General features: G+C 35.5%; 1 protein-coding gene across 5 annotated transcripts in view; it reads left to right on the top strand.

The window, feature by feature from the left end:
• Positions 1 to 26,299, top strand: part of DPYD (dihydropyrimidine dehydrogenase) — an 869,249-nt gene that overhangs the window by 677,701 nt on the left and 165,249 nt on the right. For all 5 annotated transcript variants that reach the window (XM_031654381.1, XM_031654339.1, XM_031654360.1 and 2 more), the window contains one exon: positions 22,805 to 22,947. In XM_031654381.1, coding sequence (XP_031510241.1) covers positions 22,805 to 22,947 — 143 coding nt within the window. The remainder of the gene's footprint in view (positions 1 to 22,804; positions 22,948 to 26,299) is intronic.

Raw genomic sequence — 26,299 nt, 5'->3', positions numbered from 1 at the left:
TGTCACTTTTTTGTTCTGTACATTCCATAATTTTATAACAATTTAGTTTTCTCCTTTGAAATGCCAAATGTTCTAATAAAAAATTATCTCAGAATTTTTCTTTCCATTGTGGTATGTTAAAAGCACTTTTTGTGTATGTCACAGTGCACTTAGTCTTCTGATTTCCTTTTACCGATTTTTGGCTTTGTGATTTCCAAAGGAACTGGTTGGTAATCATTGTGTGGTATGAAGTGGGAAAGTGGGTGGGCAGTGGAAGGGTGTAGATATTTTAAAGTCTGGTTTGTGGACAAGGATGTGTATTACAGATAGACTACATGATTTTACATCATATGTTCCAATTATTGACATATTTATAAAATTATAAAGACTGAGGGACTTTAAGCAATCCACACTTAATTTTGTTCTTAGTGCTAAGGTGTCTGAGGAAAGGGGAGAGGTAAGATAAACATGGGAGATAAAGGAAAGAAGAGATGTTAGAGAAATAAGAGGAGAGGTATGTTAGTCTGTTCTCACACTGCTAATAAAGATATACCTGAGACTGAATAATTTATACAGGAATGAGGTTTAATGGACTCACAGTTCCACATGGCTGGGGAGGCCTCACAATCATGGTGGAAGGCAAGGAGGAGCAAGTCACATCTTACATGGATGACAGCAGGCAAAGAGAGAGCTTATACAGGGGAACTCCCCCTTATGAAACCATCAGATCTCATGAGATTTATACATTATCATGAGAACAGAATGAGAAAGACGCACCCCCATGATTCAATTACCTCCCACCAGGTCCCTCCCACAACACATGGGAACGGTGGGAGCTACAATTCAAGATGAAATTTGAGTGGGGACGCAGCCAAACTGTATCAAGAGGGAACTATAAAAGAAAGAGAGAAGGAAGGATGAGGAAGGGAGAGAGAGAGAAGCTTGAAAGCAATACACCATTGTTTCAGAATATAAAGACTGCTGTTATTGGGTATGCTTAACAATGGAAATGTTTTACCAGCGCTTTTATTAGGGGGCAATAAAAGACATCCTGGAGGGAAATAATTCAGTCACTTTCAGACGTTCCCACTTCAACCATAGGCCTTCAACTTTTGGTAGGAACATGAAGTCTTAAAATAGGCAAAACTGAAAGCTGTCATAATCAACTATCAACAGTCATTAGTCAATACCCATTTCTTATAGAAATAGCATTAATTCTTTTCATCTAGGAGATCTTGTTTATAAAGGAGAGAAATTGTTACCCATTTGGGCTGACACTGCCTGAAAATGAAATGATGAACTCTACTTCTCAAGCCCACATGACTTCTAGAGTATGAGACAGTCTGCTATTCTGCTGCTGAAAGTCGCAACCTAGCACAGGGATGAGGAACATGGACTCTGGCACTAACTACTTGGGGTAAAATCCTGGTGCCACCACTTACTAGTTTTCCGTGGTTAGATTACTCAACCACTCTGGATTTGTTTTCCCATTAAAAAAAAAAAATGGCGGAAATAAAAATACCTACCCCTCTGTATTAGTCCGTTTTCACGCTGCTGATAAAGACATACCCAAGACTGGGCAATTTACAGAAGAAAGAGGTTTAATGGACTTACAGTTCCACGTGGCTGGGGAAGCCTCACAATCACGGCAGAAGGCAAAGAGGAGTAAGTCACGTCTTACATGAATGGCAGCAGGCAAAGAGAGAGAACTTGTGCAGGGGACCTCCTCTTTATAAAACCATCAGATCTCTTGAGACTTACTATCATGAGAATTGCAGGGAAAGACCTGCCCCCATTATTTAATTACCTCCCACTGGGTCCCTCCCACAACATGTGGGAATACAAGATGAGATTTGCGTGGGGACACAGCCAAACCATATCACCCTCCTAAACATTGTGAAGATTAAATTACTTAATATTTGTATAACACTTACACTAGAGTTTGTCATATAGGAAGCACTGTATAAGTGTATGCACTGACACTTACGAAACTAGGCCTTTGTCTCTGAAGTTTTGCTCCCTGAAGACTTTGGTTACATGAGGCTTCTCTAATAAGTGGAGACATAAAATAAAACATATATTATCTTTGCAGAAATACCCCAAACAGTGCATTTCATTCATAATTTGACTCTCAGGCATGCCCTAAACTCTCAGAATGACTTAAGATAAATGTGATGTCTAAATGAAGCCAATGTACGTGGTGATGACGAACAGTTTACCACATCCACAGAGCTTTTACCAGATGTTAAGCATCAAACCTCCTCTTCTACCTTCTGATCTGAACTTCCACATACCAAAGCTCTAGCATCAAAACTTCGGTTTTATCTTCTGCGTCTTGGCCTCTTGACATACACTTAGCAAATGAGATCTTTTCTTCTTGTCTGGGTAAGTCTTCTGAAGTAGAGAGTGTTGAAATAAATGGCTTATGACATGTATAGCGTTGAAATAAACGTTTATTTTAACACTTCATAAGTCATGAGCCATTTATTTTAACACTTTTCACTTGAAGTGTTTAAATAATAGGTTTTATACAGGGATGTGTCATCCACTCTGTTTAATATAAAAGTGAATATGTAAATACATCCATCTATCTAATCTGGATTTTACACCCTTTGGCTGCCAAACAGCCTGGTTGCCATAGTTTCTGGAGTAACCTGAAATTAAATTTTCTTCTCTTTCTCTTTCTGTTGATAGGTAATTTGATGGTACATAAGGTGATTGGACATCACTCCATTAATGGACAAATGGTTAAAAACAGTTTTGTTTTTTTTTCAGAAATCTAAAAAAGTGTCAACAAAGACCAGAGTTGACAGTTAAATGCTTTCTTAACTAGAACAGCTTTTACTAGAAAATGTCAGGATTTTTCCTTTCATTTTTAGAATTAATAGCAGCTTGTTGCAGGGTTATTTTTGAGCATTCATACAAATAAGTATGTATATAAAAAGCATATATACAGTGCAATGCCTGCAGTCAATAGGTACATACAAATATCAACTTCTTTAAGGAAGGCAAAAAGTTTGGGAAAAACGGCACTAGTTTGGGAGTCAACATATTGGGGTAGAATCTGAGACCTTACAGTTACTCTTATAAGGACAAGATATTTCACAAGTTTTAGCATAAAAAGTGATCGCTCCTGGAGATTCTGTGAGATTTAGATAAAATAACATAAGTAATATTAATAAAAAGGCTTAATAGAGTGCTTTGTGCATATTTAGGTCGTTCAACAAAGGATAGTTATTGTTATTGCTATTACTCGTTGGTAGGAAATGGCAATTAATTAAAACAGCTACTAATGTTATATTTTTAAGAATTATTTTCAATATTCACAAGTTTGTGGCCTTGTTTTTCCCAGATAATATAGGTAAACTGATATTTTTGTAAGAGCAAGAAGAATCCGAGTGTTATATAGGGGAAACTTTTAAAAATAAAGATTTATTTTTGAATGATCTTACAGAAAAGTTGAAAAGGTAGTGTAGAGAATCCCTATATGCTTCTCATCCAATTTACCCTGTCTAATTACAAGGAGTATTTTAAGAATTTGCCAAAGTAATGCCTTGTGTTGGAATGGTTTTTGTGCCAAAACCTGAATTTAAATGCTAATAGTGTTGGGAAATGAATGGAACAAAAACATTGTGAGATGGAGGATGAGAATGGCACAAGGAAAAGATGCCAAGAGAAGGGAAATTAAAGGGAAACACTTAGCAAAACCTTAGCTCTCACAAAGACTTCTCATTTTTCCATACATAAAACAATACCCTCACATATCTGAGTCTATTGAAAGACTTAGTTGAGACATGAAAGGGCAAATGTTTGCTTTTCCTTTCAGGTACTAAAAAATCTTTTAAAGAATAATTAAAAGCTGAGAAGTAAAAATGCTCCAGAAAGAATACAAATACTGGCATTCGTTTTCCATTTGACATTTTCCGATGTCTATAAATGCTATTGATTTCAAATTCTAAATTATTTCACTTCTGAACATGCCTTGTAGAATTATTACAGTGCTATTTGTGTGGGCTTGTAATCATTGATTGTGACATTATACTCTCCATAAATGTGCCATTGTGAATAATTAAACTTGTTAGTATTTTGTTTGCCTACAGCCTTTAGAGTGATAGCCCTTTTTTGGCAATCATAACATGTTTCTCTAGTTCAGTTTCTGCTGGATATGGGAAATACATCTTTTTTTTCTGAAACTTTTCAATACATTTCCATTTGCAAATTTTAAATTTTAAGAACTGCTTCATAATATATTCAGCATTTAGTAAATTAGAATTCTGGGAGTCTTATGATTTGTATTTCAAAGTTTATAAATAAATAATCTTCTAGAATGAAAACAGATCTTTTTTCATACCAGTTACTGGCTATGAAAACACTTGCCTAGAGTAAAACAAATATTAGTGTTCCAAAAAAAAATACATTGTGACCGTTGGCCCTATTTACACTGGATTGTAAATATACTGGAAAAAATCTGAAAGTGTTATAGTTTAATATGATTTCTGTTGACTTCTGCACAATTACAAAGAGTCTCTGAGCACTGTTGAGAAAAACAGTATATAGCGATTTTGGCAAAGGTTACTAAAATATGTCACTCCCCTCGAGGCATGGAAACCATGCTCTAGCTCTGCCTCTGTAACTAGATTTAACATATCTGTGATGCTGAATGCCCAAATCTGAATGGTCGAATGCTGTTTGGAATCATTATACACAATTTAAGCACTTGGACGATGAGACACTTATGTCAACAATATAAATTGGAAAAAAACAAAAACAAGGAAGAACATCTATGAATGTGGAAAAATATATGCATCACATTTTGCTTAGATATGTGCAGTAGATACAGACTATATATCCTTTCCCTACCAAGTTGGTCCTGACAATGGACTCCTCTTCTTGCAAATGGAACCATTTGGCAATCAGTTGAGTCATCCAGGGTTGCACACTGGCCAATTTGCCTGCATATCCATGCCAGTAGACAAAGTAATGACCTCAATTTGACAAGAGCCTGAAATTTCATCAGAAAACATTAAAGATTGGAAAAGTAGCCAATAGAGAAAGGATATTTCATTACAAATCCATCATAGACTTGACATAACTATGAGCCAAATATTCCTTAAAGATTCAGCTGGGAAGTTAAATTTATGACTACAAGGTTTTAATAGGAATAACACCCCTGAGTGCCTCCTCTCTTGTTTTGGAGAGGTAAAGATACACTCAAATACCAATTTGAGCATAAAGTGTAGAAACAGACATTCTCATTATATGTTAAAAATATTTGTGATCAGTTGATAGCATTTTTTGAAATTTGGCTCTGGGGTCTTACTTAGCACTATAGTCAGCAAAGGGCCAAACTGCTTTTGTGGCTGGCTGAAGCTGTGCCTTTCTAAATAGAGTGATTTTTAGCATGCCTGGCTAATTCAAGAGTTATGGTTTAGAGGTATAGTCTAGCCGTAATACCTGTCTTTACATGTGCATCATTTTGTACTCCATGTGTCCTTATTCTCAGTGACTAGTGATTTATCACTGACAATGTGTGTGTGTGTGTGTATGTTTGTGTGTACGTGCTTATATGTGATATATGTGGCTTCTTTAAAAGCATTGCTCTCTAGAAAATTTCATGGAGATTACAAACATTAACAAGGGCAACACCACCATAAAAATTGCTCTCACTGGGTCATCTAAGTTGACATTGATTTACCTTCCATGATGTACTATTCACCTTTATAATATAAGCTCACAGCTTCATTTCTTTTCTTTTTCCTTTTTTTTTTTTCTTTCTTTTTTTTTTTTTTTTTTTGCGGCGGGGGACAGAGTTTCGCTCTTGTCAGCCAGGCTGGAGTGCAATGGTGTGATCTCGGCTTACTCTGCCTCCCAGGTTCAAGCGATTCTCCTTCCTCAGCCTTCCGAGTAGTTGGAAAGGCGCCCGCCACCATGATTTTTGTATTTTTACTGGAGACGGGTTTTCACCATGTTGGCCAGGCTGGTCTTGAACTCCTGACCTCAGGTGATGCACCTGCCTTGGCCTCCCTAAGTGCTGGGATTACAGGCATGAGCCACAGCGCCCTGCCACAGATTCATTTTCTTTTCTTTCTCTTTCTCTTTTTCTTTTTCTTTTTCTTTTTCTTTTTTTTTTTTTTTTTTTTTTTTTTTATATGGAGTCTCGCTCTGTTTCCCAGTCTGGAGTGCAGTGGCATGATCTCTGCTCACTGCAAGTTCCGCCTCCCGGGTTCGCGCCATTCTCCTGCCTCAGCTCCCGTTGTAACTGGGACTACAGGCGCCCGGCTAATTTTTTGTATTTTTAGTAGAGACGGGGTTTCACCGTGTTAGCCAGGATGGTCTCGATCTCCTTACCTCGTGATCCTCCCGCCTCAGCCTCCCAAAGTGCTGGGATTACAGGCGTGAGCCACTGCGCCCGGCCTCACAGATTCATTTTCTATTTGCAAATGGGAAGATGTCCTCATATTTTGTAAAATGAAGTATTTGAAAGATTCTCACCACCAAAAGAATTTTTTAGAAGTGGATTCATGTAGGAGATGCTCACTTTTGAGATGGGCGTTTTGCTACTTCTTATTTATGTATTCATATATTTTTATTTTTAATGAAGTGTAGTTCAGTACAACATATTGCACAGATATTATATCTGTTCACCTAAGTTAGCTTACAGAATGGTACACATCTGTAGTGACACAATGTGAAACAAGATAGAGGATATTTCCTTCACACCAGAAAGTTCTCTTGGGTTGCTTGGTAGTCAGTTTCTCCATCTCCAGCTGAGACTTTTACCACCATAGATTCTTTTTATCTGTACTAAAACTTCATATAAATAGTATTCATTCGATTCTCTCTTTCTCTTTCTTACCTTTCTTCCCTGCTTACCTCCATGTGTGTGTGAGTAGGGGACATGTCTGGCCTCATGTGCTCAATATAATTTTTAAAATAATATTGTCACATTTATCAGTAGAAATTTCATTTTTATTGCTAGTCGTTTTCATTCTATTAATTGACTAAAATTTGTTTATCCATTCTCCAGTTAATGGATATTTCGGTTGTTTCCAGTTTTGAGCTGTTATGGGTAAGGTTGTCATGAACATGTTTGTACATATACTTTTTTAGTCTTGTTTTCACTGTTGAGTGAATATCTAGGAAAGAAATTGCTGGGTGATAGGATAGATGTATGTGACTTTTTATAGAAACTGTCAAACAATTATCCAAAGTGATTTATCTTTTTTTATTTTTTAATTTATTGTTTATTTATTTATTTATTTATTTATTTTGAGACGGAGTCTTGCATTGTCGCCTGGGCTGGAATGCAATGGCATGATCTCAGCTCACTGCAACCTCCGCCTCCCTGTTCACGTGATTCTCCTGCCTCAACCTCCTGAGTAGCTGGGATTACAGGCGTGTGCCACCACACCCGGCTTATTTTTTGTATTTTTAGTAGAGACAGGGTTTCACTATATTGGACAGACTGGTCTCAAACTCTTGACCTCGTGATCCGCCCGCCTTGGCCTCCCGAAGTGCTGGGATTACAAGCGTGAGCCACTGTGCCTGGCTGTGATTTATCATTTTATACTCCTTCCAGCAGCATACGAGAGTTTGTTTTCTTCCACATTGCCATCAACATTTGCTGTTATCAGTCTTTTGGATTTTTAGCCATTCCCGTGGACCTAAAATGGTATCTCATAGTAATTTTAATTTTGAGTTCCCTGATCATTTGTATGTCATTTTTTAAAGTATTGTTCAAGTATTTTGTCTATTGTAATCTTTTAACTGTTGGTTTCTAGTTCTTTATATATTTTGGATATGAGTTCTTTTTAAAATATATGTGTGTGAATATATTTTTTTCTAGACTTTGGCTTCTTTATTTTCTTAATGATGTCTTTTTTTGAAGTCCAGTTTATCAATTTTTTAAAAAATTAGTCATTGCTTTTAACATCCTTTCCATGACATTTTTGCCTAATTCAGGGTTACAGAAATAGTCTCCTTTTGTTCTCCCTAGGAACTTTATGGTTTCAAGTTTTACATTTAGATTTACAATTCATCTTGAATCTTTAAAAAAACTGTGTATGAAGTGAGGTAGAGGCCATAGTTTCGTTTCTTTTCCTTTCTTTTCTTTTCTTTTCTTTTTCTCCCCTTCCTCTTAAAAATATCCTGCTTTTCTCACACCATTTGTTAGAATGATTTCCCCTCATTGAACTGACTTCCTCCCTTGGTCAAAAATTAATTGGCCTTATCTGTGGGACTGCATCAGGACTCCGTTCTCTTTCACTTACTTGGCATATATTCTAATGTCGTTGTCTTTATTATTATAAATTTAAAGCAAGTCCTAAAGTGAAATCGTGTCCTTGAGTTATTTTCTTTCCTGATTGTTTTGGCTAATCTACATCCTTTGTATTTTTTAATAACATTAAGAATCAGCTTATCAGTTTCTTCAAATAAAACTTTTTGGATTTTTGTTTTGGGTTGTGTTGAATCTAAAGATCAATTTGGTGAAGTTTAACATCTTAACAGTATTGAGTCAACAAGTCTATGAATATGATATGTCTCTCTATTTTCTTAAGTATCATCAATTTTTCTCAGAAATATTTTACAAAATATTTTTAGTGTAGAGATCTTACATATCTTTTCTAACTGTACTCCTATTTGTTGCTTTTTAGTGCTATTGGGAATATTATTTTTTAACTTTCTAATTGCTTCTTGTGAGTATATGGAATAGAAAGTATAAACAGTATATAGAGAAAGAATTTTTTAACATTAAATCTGATTTTAGCTATAGGTTTTTTAATAGATGTTCTTTGTCAGATTCAGGATAGTCTCACCCTTGTTTTCCTTACAGTTCTCATCATGGATGGATTTCAGATTTTCCTGTGTGCACTTTCTGTACCCTTTTGAGATACTCATATGGCTTTTCTCTTTTATTCAGTTCATTGGTGAATTACGTTAATTGATTTTCAAATGTTAAAGCATTTATTAGTCCACTTCACACTGACATACACGAGACTTGGCAATTTCCAAAGAAAGAGGTTTAATTGGACTCACAGATCCATGTGGCTGGGGAGGCCTTGCAATCATGGTGGAAGGCAAGGAGGAGCAAGTGACGTGACATCTTACATGGATGGCAGCAGACAAACAGAGAGCTTGTGCAGGGCAACTCCCATTTTTAAAACCATCAGATCTCATTCACTATCACAAGAATAGCACAGGAAAGTCTCGCCCCCATAATCCAATCACCTCCCACTGGGTTCCTCCCATAACATGTGGGAACTGTGGGAGTTACAATTCAAGACAGGGTTTGGGTGGGGACACAGCCAAACCATATCAAATTACGTTCGTATTCCTGGGATAAACTTTATTTGATCATGATGCTCTACACCTTTTATATATTGCTGAATTTGTTTAATACAAATATTTGGGTTTATGGATATTGGTCTATAATTTTACTTTCCTTTAATTTATTTGTCAGGTTTCAATATAGGATTATGCTGGCTTTATAAAATGAGTTGAGATTGTCTTGTTTTTCCTGTTTGTGTAAGATTTTCGAGTTTGTGTAAGATTGGTATTATTTCTTCCTTTAGTTTAATAGAATTTACCAGCGAAGCCATCTGGGCTCGCAATTTGCTTTGTGAAAATGTTTTTTATTATGAATTCAACTTCTGCAATAGTTATGGATCTATTTTTAATTTTGACTTTCTGTTTTTTGTTGTCTCAATTTTGGTTAGTGGTGTTTTGCATGGAATTTGTCCATTTCACTTCAACTGTTGAGTTTATTGTATAACATTGTTCATATTGTTCTATTATTATCATTTTATATTTTTAGAAGCTGTAGTGATGGCATTTTTAAAGCATGTACTATGTGCTTGTCACTGTGCTGCCTGCTTTACGTAGATTATTCTATTTTATTCTATTTGGTTCTGTATTAGGTACATTAGAAATTCATGCCTACTCAGTGGCTATACAAATCACTACTAGTTTTTATCATCCATTTGACTGAGGCACATCCCCAACTGGTAGTCCAAAGTCCTAAAACATCAGGGGTCCCAGGGGCCACATAGATATGCACAACTTGAAACTAGCTTCCCATTTTTGGCATGTAGCTGACCTGTGGTATGTTGAGAGGTTGCCAGACTGCTCTATATCCTCATGCTCTAGGGTACTATTACAGTTCCTTTAGGTAATACTTTAAGAGATCTTGTCTGCAGTAATGTAGTCTTAAGTTCTTTTTCCTTTCCTAGTTGGTCATATGTTCTTTTTAATACATGCTACAGATTCCTGCAGTATTTATGATGTTTGTTAAAAGTATAGATGCATCTGTGAAAATGATAATTTACATCGCTGGCAATAGTTACTGAATGGTTGAATGCAGTGGAACACTTGTTCTCTTCCATTATATAAGCTCTCTGTATTCTGAAAAAGTGGATCATACTATTCTAGTTGCAATTCTTATCTCTTCTGTTTGATAAAAATCCTAATATTACTTTTCATCAGACTAGAAAGATCCTTATGATCTCTAGAAAGGCTACAGACAGGGACATGTATAAAGAGTATAGATTCTCTTTAGTCTCCCCTGAGAAATATTTTTATTGGCAGTAAATAGCAATATTTATTAATTTATTAATAATTAACAATTGCTATTAAAATAGCAATATTTTTATTAACAGTAAATAGCTTTGAACTTCCCTCATTTGATCTTTTGTTTAAATTTAAACCTGTTTTTTCTTATACTAGGTCAATATTTTTTAATGCTTTTTGAAAAGTAAAATATCACATAGAAATTGATATTGGTAGCTGTGAGCGCTGGGGGTAGGCTGTTTTCCTGCCTAAGAGGCAACATCCCTACACTATGTAATGCACTGTGTACCATTTCCCAACCTGAGAGGCTACTTCGGTTTTGCTGTTAACGTGTTTTATAAATATGATTTGCTCATTACTATATCTGCAATTTTTCTCACCTTGTTCCCAACCTCTGCCACAGTTTGAAATATCCTAATTTTAGCCCCAGACCTACCCACTTAGCTTTCAAGAGTCCAGCTGAAGTAAGTCCTGCGTCTTCCTCAAAGCCTTCCTAGACCACCTCAGATTTCCTGACTCTCCTTGTCTTCTAAGTTTCAGCAGTGTCTGTTGTGTGACCCACAAAATCGGGCATGTGAATATGGATTGTCCATGTTTTTATCTCATTGACCCAGCCTTATAAGCTTGCTGAGAAGAGACGTCTCTTCTGCTGCCTTTGAGCAATAGCCATGGTGCTGGGTACAAGAAATAATTTTGATTGAAAATGATTTTTCATTTTTTACCCTATTGAAATTTAGGAAGAAATGTTATTGTCAACTAACTGAGAGAGCAACAAAACAGTAGAACCTCTCTTTTTCAAAGTGCCTGGTCAGTTTTAGAGTGAGCATTGATTCAGAGGGTTCAGATAAGGGCCCAGGTCCTTGTCCACACCACATCTTTGAGAGTTGTCCAGGCTGAAGAAGAGAACAAACGCCATCAACTGCTGTACAGCCTGTGTTTCAGTAGACTCTGAGGGACACAGCCTTATCACAGGGCATAGAGATTAACACATGTAATTCTTTGTAAAGTGAAAAGAGAATGCGTTGCTGAGAGTGAAAGGAATGGTTTTACAGTACAGCAAGTGCTGCCATGGACACCCTGGCCATAGAACCACCCACAGAGTAAACAGAGCACAGGATTTCAAAGAGAAAAGAAACCGTGATTTTCCAAGGGAAGAAGTAATAGGATCGTAATGGATGTGGAACCTCTTTTTTGTTATTTTTCTGTATGTTCTCAGAATGATGCCCACTTGTTATCCTGGATTCTCCCAAGAGTAAAATGAAACTGTGGTCATCGGCATTATCATTGTCATTATAATCTTCCTCTTTCTTCTACGCAAATAATCATTTTTTAAAACACATAGAATAGTGAGTTTTTATGCTGTGTAACATTTGCTCTGGACATCCTTAAGCAAAATCACATGAGAAATGTTACTTCAAGTCCACTAAGTCTGTCATAGGTGAGAATAATTTCTTGGCAGGGGAAATATGTCCTTTTTTAATAGTTCTTCTATTTATACTTATAGGTAAACCTTTGAATTTGTAAGCAAAAAGCATTGCCAGAAGCTCTTATTTGGAGATACTGAGGCATGTGTTTGTTAATCTGGAAATAAAGAAAAACCCTGATATTCAAACCCAGCAATGAATTTTATGGTGATATTGCAGACTAATTGTTTTATTGTTGTAATGCATTATTTAACCATGCAGCCCTGCCTTTCTTACATGCACATACTATTTAATTCCTTGAGCCTGAATTTCCTTGTCTGTAAAATGGAGATAATGTATGTGTGACTTGTAATGATGTTGTGAGGATATAAATAACGAGTGAATAATTTAGCAGAGCAACTGGTACTTAATAGGTTCTCAAGTTATTTCAGTCTAACCATAAAAATAATATTGCCACTGGCTTTGAATTCTAATTTCATTTTTTTCATATGAAGTGGACGACAGCTTAAAAATTATAAAGGTTTCAAATAGTTTTACTACTCGCAACCAAGACACACTGTATAATCCCACATCAATGGATCTTAGTAGTATAAGGAACTGAATAGCAAGGAAGAAACTGAGTTAAAACTCTGGTCTATTTTAAATGACAAATACTAACCGCGATGTAAAACCATTTATGCGTTTCCTCAATAACTCTACTTTGAAAGTGCACACCATTTTTAAAGTAAAAGCACATTTAAGATTGATAGTGCCGGGCGCGGTGGCTCAAGCCTGTAATCCCAGCACTTTGGGAAGCCGAGACGGGCGAATCACGAGGTCAGGAGATCGAGACCATCCTGGCTAACACGGTGAAACCCCGTCTCTACTAAAAAATACAAAAACTAGCCGGGCGAGGTGGCGGGCGCCTGTAGTCCCAGCTACTCGGGAGGCTGAGCCAGGAGAATGGCGTAAACCCGGGAGGCGGAGCTTGCAGTGAGCTGAGATCTGGCCACTGCACTCCAGCCTGGGCGACAGAGCCAGACTCCGTCTCAAAAAAAAAAAAAAAGATTGATAGTAAGAAAAATTTACTACTTGTTCCTGCATCAAGGTTATAGAGCAAATAATACATTGAAGGTATTATACATATTCGTAGATATATATGATTATAGTTTACACCAGCCTATCACATGAATCAATTTGTAAAAACTCTCTTGTTTCCAAAGAGAGTACATATGTTATGGCCTCTACCATGGAAACTAAACCAACTTGGAAATAGCAATAATGTCCTTAATTCAGTAATTCTTTTTCTTTTAGCTGTGTTTTTCCTCTGGGTAAACATGTCTGCACACTGGATTTCTTTCTAAATCTGAGTGTCCTCTCTGGCCATATTGAAGAATGTGCTTACTGTACTGTTTCATTAAACTGCTGTGTTATCGGGTAATTGTTTAAACATAATGCCATAGCACTATCAAAAGGAAAGGTGAACTAATGGCATTTGCAAATGTCAGGGATTATCTTAACACTTTTATTATAGTTTATAAAAAGTAGGTTCAGGGCATTTCATGGCAATTATTTCTACAGAAATTGGTTATTTAAATAAATTGCTAATTATCTGAAGATGACAGTATTGAAAATGCTACTAATGAGTTGTTTAATAAGTGTAGCTTGTGGTGGCCACCTACAGGTTGAATATAGAAAGAACATACGTATAGACTAATTATGCCTAGTAAATGCCGTATATTTTTCTCTCTAGTGACATTTAAAGACGTTTAGCTCTTCATGCCATCTTTTGAGACTTGGACAGTATAGTGAGTTTCTAAGCTCCTGATAAATTTGGTTTTGGATCTAAAACAAATTTCACTTTGCTTCTGTAATTGTCTTTGTCCTATTATTGTTGGACATTATCTTTAGTTATAGCTGTTATGATTTTATAATTTATCATCTGAACTGGGATACTTTTAGACCAAAGGTAGATAGCTATTGTTCCATCATGTAATTACAAATAAATATGGGTATAATAAACTGGGGCTCTCCTGGGCAAACTGGTCTATATGATTACTCTGGTTGTGCAATTACTAACTACTCTACTTCTAATTTAATTTTTATCCAACAATTAATATCATGCCTATTTTTATATAATGTTAATTTTTATGCTTTTATCATACCTGGATAATATATCTTTATTAATTATAACAATTATTATTATTAACTCTTCTTTCTGAAGCTTAATTTATATCCAGACATTTAAAATCAGGAAGCAACATAGCATTGTGGTTAAGAGCATGGTATTGGGAGTCAGGTAGGCCTGATTCAAATACTGGACCCATACTTTCTAACAGAGTGATCTTGAGCATGCGGCATTTATCCCTACTGAATCTCAGTTTACACATCTATGAAAATAGAGACAGAAATACCTATTTCATAGTAATGTCACCAGCACAATGTATGCAAAAATAAGTAGGAAAATACCTGTCAATTAGAAAATATTCAAAAGAGGAGCATTTATATTTAACATATTTAATCTTAAAAGTTCATTGTAACTCATACTTGCTTCTTTTCCAAGTCAATCACTGATATCTACTGGAAAACTATAGAGCATGTAAAATTGCTCGTAAACTACCAAGAAGAAGTTATAGTATCCCCAAATTTTGAATTGGAAGAGAAAAACTAATCCAATATTTCCTATAGTACAGAGAAGTCTTTCTGTTGCATCTTGCTGTCAAGTAGCCATCAAGATTCAAGGAACAGGGAAGTCCCATTGTAGCTGCTTTCATTGCTGAATTTACAATAAATTAATTATAAAAATAAGAATAATAAAATCAATTATGTATGCTGAAATGTTCGTTCCAATTTTCTACATAGGATAAGCCCTTTTTTTTTTTTCATGGTTATCCTTCAAATATTTGGAGACTGTTTATAGGATTTCTTTTAATCACTATATAGATGTATATGATATGTGTGTCAGAAAGACAGATCAAGAGTCATCCTATTCACTCTGTTGTGTTTGTAGATCTTTTATCTAAAATATTGGACACAGAACCAAACACGTTCTTTGTAATGTACAGAGGATAGAATCACTGTATATTCCATATGTAAAAATGTCACATCATATATTCTGATGGTTCTTGTAAGGTGAATTTTAGGGACATTATAAAAATAGATATTTTTACTACAGAAGTAAATTATAACACCGTTTTATCAAAAAGAATCCAACAATAAAAAGTGTGTGTGTGTGTGTGTATATATATATATATACTTGAAAGGTCTTCAACCCCTTTACAGTGGATTCACCCCCTTTTCCAGAGGTGATACCTGTGAACAATATGAAATTCAACATTACATGCATTTACATGCACACATAATAAATGTAATCACATACTTTTTTGCCAACAATGGTACCATACCATATATATTGCTCTGCTACTTGTGATTAACTTTTAACATTATAAATTAGAGCTATTTGCAACTCAATTTTAAAGGTTTTCTAGTATATCATACATTGATAAACTATAATTTATTTAATAGAGTAGCTACTCATGATCCTTTAGATTGTTTTTCACGATTTTGCTACAGAAAATAATACTTCCAGGAACACAGTGTATATGTAATTTTCTGTCTAAGCACTAACAGAACAGATTCTGCAAAAAAGACTTAGAATATGTATATATTATACACACACACACACACACACACACGTTGCAAATCACACTTAAAAATCTAATAAAGATTGATTCACACAGATACACACATTTACTACCATAGACTCAAGCTACGAATATTCATAATTTTGAAACCAATGAAATAGCATATGGATTACAAAAGGATCCCCAAATGTTATATCTAGGAATAAATATTAACAACCCTTAAAAATTAAGTGTTTATTTTTATATGGTTATAGCTGAATGTTTATTTTTCTGATCCATTTTCTCTGGCTTTGACACTAATATTAGCTTATATACAGTATAAGCTAGGCACTGTTCCAAGTCCTTCCCATGAGTTGTATCATCTAATACATCCCAGCTCCCTGGAATATTATTAGTATTAATGTCCCTGTTTTTCAATTAAGGAAAACTGGTGTTTTAGGCAGTTGAGGAGCTTGCTTTGTCAAAGCCACAATTATATAAAGCAAATGGTCTGAGATTTATACCTAATTGGTTGGACTTATTCTGTGTTCTCATAGCATCAGGCCCTACTGATACTAGTTTTCTTAGGCAAAAACAATCCAAAGATGGTCCTTTTTGTAATTGCTGCATAGTTACTTCTCAATAATAACTGAAAATGGGAACTTTCATGTCACAGAGACTTGATTTTTAATCATAGTACATCCTTTTTAAGCTATGTGACACTAGGCAAGTTATTTATTCAACTTGAGCTTCTCCTTCTTTATGTACAAAATAGAGAGGACAGCGCCTAGCTTCAGAGTTATAATGAAAGTACACAGTGTACATGAAACCCCTGCCTCAGTGTCTGCACGTGGAAATCACTCTATGAATGAGTGATCCTACTCATTCCACTAACAGTGGCTGACACTTTCAGAACGGAGAATGGCTCTCTTTGGTGAATATTATTAATTCTCTTGCTAAAAATAAATGCCTGACACTTGCTAGGTACTGAGTTATTTAATATGAATCCACTAGGAACATATTGAATGCATTATGAAGCAGATAAACATAGCTATGAAGATATGAAGACTTGGAGAAAATATGAAAAATTCAACTAAAATTAAAACATTTTCAGAAGAAAATTTTTAGCTTTTCTAAAAACACTAAAATAAAATCAAATAATCAACTTTATTTTTTCCCTTCCTTCTCTTTAAATTATGTATCTCTACGTATAACCCTAGATCTTTTTAGTACTTCAGTTTCTGGTTGAATTATGCAAATATTCTCAGAGGACTCTAATCCATGTGTAAAGATGTTATTTTTAAATAGCTGTGTCTCATGTATTTATTAGTATATTAACTTCATTAACATTTTACACTTGTTTTAGTAAAGCATAAATTTGTTGGTGCTTCATTTATACGTAGTTTATAAAAATCAATCTCTCACCTCCTAAATCCTTGAAATTCTTGATTTACTAATTTTTTTTCTTTTGGATGATGCTAAAACTATTAACAGTTAGACAGTCAAGGTTCAATTTCTAATGAATTTGTTATCCACTTAATTCATTATATTTTAATTAATGTAAGCAAATTAAAACTACATTTTCTTTTTGCATACACAGTGAGCACGAATGAGTATTATAACCCAATTTCTGTTTTATTGCCAGCTAGAACTATTATCAGGGAGTTTATTGTGGACTTAGTTCTAACAATTAATTGTGTAACAGTCGCTGTCCTAGGAGTCAAATGATTAGGGGGAAAAAAACAAACAGAATTAAACTCAATTATTCAAAATTCCAGTTATTTAGCATATGTCCCACACTCTCTTGCTCATTAAAAAAATCCTTTCTTCTTCAAGGATTTAGTCATGCGAAGTACATCTCTGCCTCCTTTTCACCAATAAACTTGAGTTCAGATATTGTCATTAAAATCCATGTATATTTTGCTTCTCAAAAAAAAAAAAATTCTTAAATATATTGATGTCAGCCTTTGAGACTTTTTTCCTTTGGAGTCAAAGTAATCTTCTTCAACATTATGACACTGCTAAATGGCAGCTGTTAGGAAAAGAGAAAAAGGAGGGGATGTGTGTGGTCCTCTTAAGGTTTCAGAGGATAAAGTTCTGTCATCATAGGCATCATGCTTTTGTCTCCAATTTAAAAATTGGCTTTAATTGCATCACTAAACACACAAGAACACAGAAGGTAATGTCAAAGTAAACTACATAAATGCTGCCTCTGAAAGCAATTGTCCTTGAGGGTAGTACAAATTATAACAGCAAACACTTCTACAATTTTTATTATGTAAAATAATAAAAATGGCCTTTTAATAATTTTATAATAATAATAAATGGCCTTTTATATATTATGTAATTTATTCTTCAAAACAGTTCTATGAAGATGTTATTATATTTTTTATTATTTTATAGATGACAAAATTGAGATTCAGTAAGATTTAAAATGTTTCACAAAGTCACACAGCTTATAAATGGAACTTAAGATTTGAACCTCAGCAGTTGACCCAGTTGTCTGTCTGATGTTGGTAGCTAGTTCATCCTCAAGTTGTCTTCTTGATAGAATTCATATTAATAGTATTTATAAAATGTATAATGCTCTAACAAATGTGAATTGTTTCTAATGGAATACTGGTAGAGAATGAGTAACTGGATTCAAATTATTACCTTGAAATAACCTACTACAACAGTAAGACCTGGTGTTTTGTGAGTCAAGCGTACATATATAGTTAGGACACAAACTGATGAACCAGGAAGAAAAAGCCATAGGTGCTTAAAAAATATTTTGTGGATAGACAGATGAATGGATAAATGAAGATTGAGTAAGGAACCTGATTGTCATAATACATTAATACACACATATCAATATGTAATACTATAGCCAATGATAGTGTTTCTGAAATTGTATTTAAAATGATATCTGACAAACAGAGTTCATTTTCTTAAGAAAAATACTTTTCACCAAAATCAGATTGATTAACAATTCAAAATCTCTGGATTACTAAAATGTTTTTCTAAAACATGAATCAATCCAAAAATGTTCTGTATAGTTTATCTAAGACAATCTATGAATTCAACACACTGATTTGTATTTTAAATTGTGACTACATGGAGGGCCTAGATTGATTAGAGACCAAAAGTTACAGTTCAGTCTAGTCCAACAGGAGAGCCACATAATGCAAATCAAAGTTCCTGGTAGCAATGTTGCAACTCATAGTCCAGTTTATTTTTTGTTTGTTTGTTCGAACCTGCAGCTTGTTTCAAAACGTAGGAACTCAGAGTGGCTTGATTTTTATTGGAGGATTCCACACAGTTGAAGCAGAATGACTTGATGTAACTGAATTCCCCATTAGGTTCAACTGGCCACCCCATGTAGATGAGGGCTTAATTTAAATTGCATGTTACCTATTAGTTCATTTAAGTGTATAGGATTTCAATTTCTTGATTTAAACCTTGTTTTTTCCTTAAGGATAGAGCCCGTATACACATTCCTTGAACTTCTCACACTGGCTTCTTCCTCCCTAGTCTTTGGTCTAAAATCATTAATCGCTGTAGCAGTGACAGAATTTTAAAAGACCTTTATCTCAATAAATGTAATTCAGGAAGTCTTTATGATTTTAATTGGCATATGTACAATTTTGTATGGCATTGATATATGTATTTTCTTTTAAACCAAAAGTTTTATTTTTATCTTGAACCTATTATTATTTCATTTGTCATTTTAAAACTAAAAATGAATTCTGTATAACAATTTAGAAAGATCTTTTTATATACCTTCAGTTTCCTTCTAGAAACCATTCTTAGTGGGTGAAGTCATTCTTAAAACCTATTCCCCATAAAAATGCTGAGAACAGGTAGATTATATTTCATATTAAATCAGTTGAGCTATAAAAAAATCAAATTGGGTTTATAATGGAAATAAAAACTGACTTTACTATAGTCCAGCAACAGAGAGATCATTTCTTCATTTTTTGGATCTCATTTCCTCAGAGAACATAGTTACTCTTAAATTTTAAAAAAAAATACTTTTATTTTTGAATTGTTTTTCTGTTCATTAGGTACATTATAAAAATTCTTAGAAAGGAATAAAAACATAAATTAGAAAATGTCTTATTGACCTAATTGAACATCTTCAAATGCCAATAAGAATTTGCTGATTTTTTTAACACCTGTGTAGTAATGTTGCCCTTTAAGTGTCACTGGTTGATTTTTCAAAGCTGTGTTGCCATTTTATGTCCATTAATATCAATTGGAATATGTGGCCAAATCCCTGTATACCACTTTGAAATTTTACCCCTTACTGTTAATGATAGTCTTCTAACAGTGGAGATAGAAATAAATTATTTATCTACTTAGCTCAAATTTACTCTCTTGGGTCAACTAAATAAGGGAGAAAAAAAAACAATATTTCTTTATTACTTCAAAGTAGTGTGTATGTAAAGAAGCCACTGGGTTAATATGTATTGACTGTGTCAGTTATATTGTGCGGAGATAGCTGTGTGTCTATCAAAAAGTTTGTTATAGATTTCTTTAAAAATGCCTTTCTTTAACTTTTATTGTTATGTAGATTTTTTAGTATAACTAAAGATGTGTATATACATATGTGTGTTTTTGTATTCTCACTATAAATTCTGTCCACTATTAGCCTTTTTATGGTTAAAACATAAAAACTGTGAGGAATCACTGATAGATAATATAGAATTAGAATCTTAATGTCCATTTTCTAATTTGCGCAACTTAACACTTTGTATTCAAAATGTCTGTTATGAATTTTGAAGTGTCAGTACTCAATATTCCTAACTAAGAAATACTATAGTAATATGTGGAGGAAGATGTTTTAGGTGTGGGAGCCACAAGTAGACATTTCCACAAACATTGTTGTGTTGAGTACAAAAGCATTAGTCGTGAAAAGGTTCGATTTTATCTGAAACAGATATGAACAGGATAAAAAGAAAGCCACCTATATTTTCTTTTCTTTTCTTTTCTTTTCTTTCATTTTATTTTATTTTTATTTTTTTGAGACGGAATCTTGCTCTTGTTGCCCACGCTGGAGTGCAGTGGCGCGATCTCAGCTCACTGCAGCCTTTGCCTCCCGGGTTCCAGCGATTCTGCTGCCTCAGCCTCCCAGGTAGCTAGGATTACAGGTGCGTGCCACCACGTCCAGATAATTTTTGTATTTTTTAGTAGAGATGGGGCTTCACCATCTTGGCCAGGCTGGTCTCAAACTCCCGATCTCAGGTGATCCATCTGCCTCGGCCTCCCAGAGTGCTAGGATTACAGGTGTGAGCCACCACTCCCAGGCTCTTTTTTAGACTTTATTTTTTAAACCAGTTTAGGTTCACAGCAAAATTGAGAATAAGGTACACAGATATTCAGTATATACACCGCTCCAACACATGCATGACCTCCTTCATTATCAACATTCCCCACTAGAGTGATACATTTGTTATAATCGATGAACTTGCATTGACACATTCAGCCTAACCACCCAAAGTCCAAACTTTACAATAGGTTTCACATTTGGTGTTGTGCATTCTACGAGTGTAACAGATACATTCTCTAAGTAAGTTTTTTGTGTGTGTAAATGTATAACAACATGCATCTACCATTATAGTATATACAGATTTTCACTGTCCTAAAAATCCTCTTTGCTCTGCCTATTTATCCCTCCCGTTCACTCCTTACAACCACTGATATTTTCACTGTCTCCACAGTTTTTCTTTTCCAGAATGTCATATCGTTGGAATCATATGGTATCTAGCCCTTTCAGATTGAAAGCTTGTTTTTTTAACTTTTTGTTTCTTTTCTTATTTAATTATTTTATTTTATTTTTTAAATTTAATTTAATTTAATTTTAAGTTCTGGCCAGTTTTTAAAGGAAAGCTGTGTGTGCTACCTCAGAGTAAGCACTCCAGTAAATACATATTGATATTGCTGGTGACTAGTGGTGGCGGAGGTGATGACAAAGAACTCACCACATGAGGCTGAACCAGTTGTTTGGTTATGGTGTTTGTGGAGCCCTGGTTTAAGGCAATGTCATATTCTTGCATAAATTGAACTGTCTTTAGTTCAGAAAATGCTTAAAGGACCCCTGACTTATAAGGGAACACCAGGAATATCAAATTATATTCATTTATTATGAAAGCATCAATGTACTCTGGGATGTTTAACATTTGATAATTCAAAGTAGCTTTAGTACAATATATTCATTTAAAAAATAGCCCCAAAGTATTCTTTCCATCTATACAATTTTTATTACTATTAGGGAATAATATACTGGTAATGTCTGGCTAATTAAATATTTAAATACTAAATGCAAACACTCTACTGGATTCTAGTAAATTCTCTTTAACTTGATTAAAACTTTCTAATATGTGAAAAATTGAATTAGACTCCCAATTTTTTTTTCAAATTGTGGGAAGTACATATAAAAAGCAACATGGAATCTGTAAGTTCATCAGCACCTTGCCTTTTTTAACAGAGTCTATGTTCACAACAGCTGCTTAGTACTTTGCAGAAACATAACATAGCTGTATGTCTATTGATGCACTATATGTGATTGTTTTTCTTTTCAAAATCTGCTGTTCCTTGTTGTTTTTTGTTTGTTTGTTTTTGAGACAGAATCTCACTCTGTCACCCAGGCTGGAGTGCAGTGGTGTGATCTCGGCTCACTGCAACCTCTGCCTCCTGGATTCAAGCAGTTCTCCTGCCTCAGCCTCCCAACTAGCTGGGGTTACAGGCGCCTGCCACCACACCTGGCTAATTTTTGTTTTTGTATTTTTAGTAGCGATGGGATTTCGCCATGTTGGCCAGGCTGGTCTCAAACTCCTGACCTCAGGTGATCCACCCACCTTGGCCTCCCAGAGTGCTGGGATTACAGGCGTGAGCCACCGATGCTCAAATGTTCTATGCAGTCTTTTACACATTACTGTATATCAAAATGTAATATGCATATAATATGCGTGCATAGAGAATTCTGTGTTTGCTACACCTACTTGTATAACATATCTAAATTCAATATTAGTATCAAAGTCCTTAAAATTAAAAAAAAAATCCATTGACAAATTAACATGCCTTAAAACATAGCATTTATATACCACATATGTACACATCTTAAACAGAGATAAAGTAATTTGAAATTTGTCCGGTATGACACCGTCATCACATGATAGTAATAGAAGTAATATAAGACAGTATACTCAAGTGGTCAGTGTGCTAACCATTGATTATTCTGACTTTGTGTAGGGACAGCAATCAGACCTATTGCTTTGAGAGCTGTGACCTCCATTGCTCGTGCTCTGCCTGGATTTCCCATTTTGGCTACTGGTGGAATTGACTCTGCTGAAAGTGGTCTTCAGTTTCTCCATAGTGGTGCTTCAGTCCTCCAGGTAATCACTGTGTGTGTCTGTCCCTTTTAAAAGTCTCCATCTCACAAATACAATGTAAGTTATGTGACAAAAAAAAAAAAAGATTCTTTTTTGGGCCTCTTGAAAAGGAGGACATTTGGGATCAAAATGGCAGCATGTATTAAGTTTCTCTGATGAGTTAAGGAGAGATCTGAGGTTTGTTTCCTGTCCTTTGAGGGCTTATGAACCCACTGTGTTTTTCTAATGTATTTATTCACCCATGTGTTTCTGAAATAAATGAGATCAGGTACCCAAGTGCATACTGTCCTACTGGAAAAACAACACATGAGGAAATCTGGGTAAAAGTAAAATCTCAATTGAAAAACAAAATGAAATCAAGGGTATGAAAATCTATGTCATTACCAAATTTGATCCTAAGGTTCCTGAAGGATCCAGGAACCATTGCCAAAGAAGGAAATTATTGGCTTTATAACTTTTAAAATATAAAATAAATTGGTTGTTCAGCTTCTTATAGTACAAAGCTGAGGGAATTTCTTCCCTTGTCCTCTTAAAGGGATGCTGTGAAATGTAGTGAATTGTACTCTTAATAACACCCCTAAAATAATGAAAATTAGACTTTAAAAATTATTCATATTCTTTTTAAAAATAATGTTGCTCAACATGGGCTTAGTACTATCAGCACATTTTAGCATAAGAATTTCTGATTCAGGTTTTGTAGTCTGAATTGACCTACGGACAAAACTTTTTATATGACTAGACTGTGAACTCTCTGGTAATACTCCATTAATAATGACTTCTCACTACTTAGCATTGATGGTAATTGGAAAGCAGAAAGTTTAGCATCACATATTCTCTGGCAAAAGGGTTGAGTGTAAAGAGTTCATGTTGCTAATTTGACAATCAGAATTAACATTGTCCTATGAAATACCTACAATCTAAGGTGGAAATACTATGTATTAGAAAGCTAACGGAGGCAGACTTTTGCTTCCAAGAAGATGGAATAGATTTACTTTTCTCTATGCTTCTCACACTATACAACTAAAGACCTTTATATATAAAACTCATATAAGAAGACTGAAAGGTGGAGAGAAGGCAGATTGGCTAGGGATCTCAAGACCCAAGAAACAACACAGTGGTGGATTACCTGGGATTTTTTTCATCACGTATCTCACACTTAGAGCCAAAGAAGCCCAACAACCCAGAAACAACAAGAGGCACAGACAAAAAGCCTGCTTTCTCTAACCAAAGAGCCAGGAAAGGGGCAGCCTAGCAAGAGAGAAAACTTTTAGACATAAATCCTGTACTTCACCCAACACCACAGATAAATATTCCATCCCTACACCCATCCATGCAAGCAAAGGACAAGTAGGGATCTTAGATGTCCACCCTTGCCAAGCAGTCTCACATCCCCACTGGGGAAAAAATGAGCCGTCACCCCCATCCCATGTCAGAAGCCTGGACTTCTATCCTCACCTGAGAGTAATGAGGTGTCCCTCCTCCTCCCTTCTGCAGTAGTAGTAGAGGAGGTGTAGTAGAGACTGGGGACCTTCATCATCACCATGTGGTAATAAGGCCACTCTCCTTTCCTCCTTCTTACGGTGTCAGTGAAGGCCAACTAGGGAGCAGCAACAAGGCGTGCCTGCACCTCTCAGCCAGGGGTGTATCAGTGCAGGCTTACTGGAGAGCCAGAATTCTCACCTCCTTCCAGCAGTAACCAGAAGCCATGCCCCTCGGGTGTCCAAGAAAGCCAAGTAAGATACCTGGGCTTCTGTCTGGTATTAAGGAGGTGGCGTTCTCCACTTCCCCTGCCAGACTGACACCAAGGAAGGCTAGCAGAAGCAGAAAGTTTAAGTAAGATCAAGAGTCTCTTAATATTATACCAAAATTGTCAAGATTTCAATTAAAAATTACTCATCATACCAAGACCCAGGAAAACCTCAAGCTGGATCTTAAAAAATAATTGATAGATGCCCACATTAACATAACAGAGATACTATAATTATCTGGCAGAAATCTTAAAGCCTCCATTATAAAATTGCATTAAGCAACTACAAGTGTGACTGAAACAAATGAAACAACAGAAAGTCTCATCAAAGTAGTAGAAGATATAAAGATGGAAATTTTGGACTTAAAACTGCAGTCACTTAAATACAAAACTCAATTGATGTGTTCAATGGTAAAATGAGAGAACATAAGAAAGAATCAGGGGGCTGGGCGCGGTGGCTCACACCTGTAATCCCAGCACTTTGGGAGGCGGAGGCGGGCGGATCACGAGGTCAGGAGATGGAGACCATCCTGGCTAACACGGTGAAACCCCGTCTCTACTAAAAAAAAAATACAAAAAAAAAAAAATTAGCCGGGCGTGGTGATGGGGACCTATAGTCCCAGCTACTCGGGAGGCTGAGGCAGGAGAATGGCGTGAACCCGGGAAGCGGAGCTTGCAGTGAGCTGAGATCCGGCCACTGCACTCCAGCCTGGGCGACAGAGCGAGACTCCGTCTCAAAAAAAAAGAAAGAAAGAATCAGGAATCAGGGAACTAGAAGACAGAGCAATAGAAATTGACCAATATGAAAAACAGAGAAAAAAAAGACTGAAGAAAAGAATGAAAACAGCCCTCAGGGAACTGTGGGACTATAACAAAAGATGTAACATTTATGTCCTTAGAGTCCCAGAGGAGAGGTGAAAAAAGTAGGAAAGGAAAAAAAAAATGGCTGAAAATATTCCAATTTTTGCAAAAGACATAAATCTGCAGATTCAAGAAGTTAAGGTAAACTTCCAAAGAGGGCAGCTTCAGAGAAATCCATGCCAAAATCCATCATAGTCAAATTTCTGAAAACTGAGGAAAAAGATAAAACCTCGACAGCAGCAAGAAAAAGATGACACCTTACTTATTGGTGACAAACAATTCTAATGACAGTGGATTTCTCATCACAAGCCATGGAGTCTGGAAGGAAGCGGGACATTTTTCAAATGCTAAAACAAGAACTGTCAACTCAAAATCCTGTATCCTTCAGAAATGAACGAGAAATCAAGACATTCCCAGCTGAAGAAAAACTAACAGAATGTATTGCCAGGAATCCTTAACTGAAAGAATGGCTAAAGGAAGCTTTTTCAGAAGAAAGGAAATGATAAAAGAAGGCACCTTAAGATATCAAGAAGGAAGGAAGAATATGGAGCAGTGTCTTCAAAAAGAATCTGGAGGATAAGAGTATCCAGGCTTGAATATCACCTGAATTTATTTTCATGAACATGTAGAAATGCTTGGGCTGAAGGATACAATTGAGTTATGAGTGGGTTTCAGAAGAGACTCTTGCTCATGCTCAGGTGTGACCATGAGCAAGTCATGCATGGAAGTAAAGATTATTGGCTGTCT

This window comes from Papio anubis, chromosome 1 (genome assembly GCF_008728515.1).
Source record: "Papio anubis isolate 15944 chromosome 1, Panubis1.0, whole genome shotgun sequence".
NCBI lineage: Eukaryota > Metazoa > Chordata > Mammalia > Primates > Cercopithecidae > Papio > Papio anubis.
Note: the sequence above shows the minus strand (reverse complement) of the source record. Positions and strands in the feature narration are given on the sequence as shown.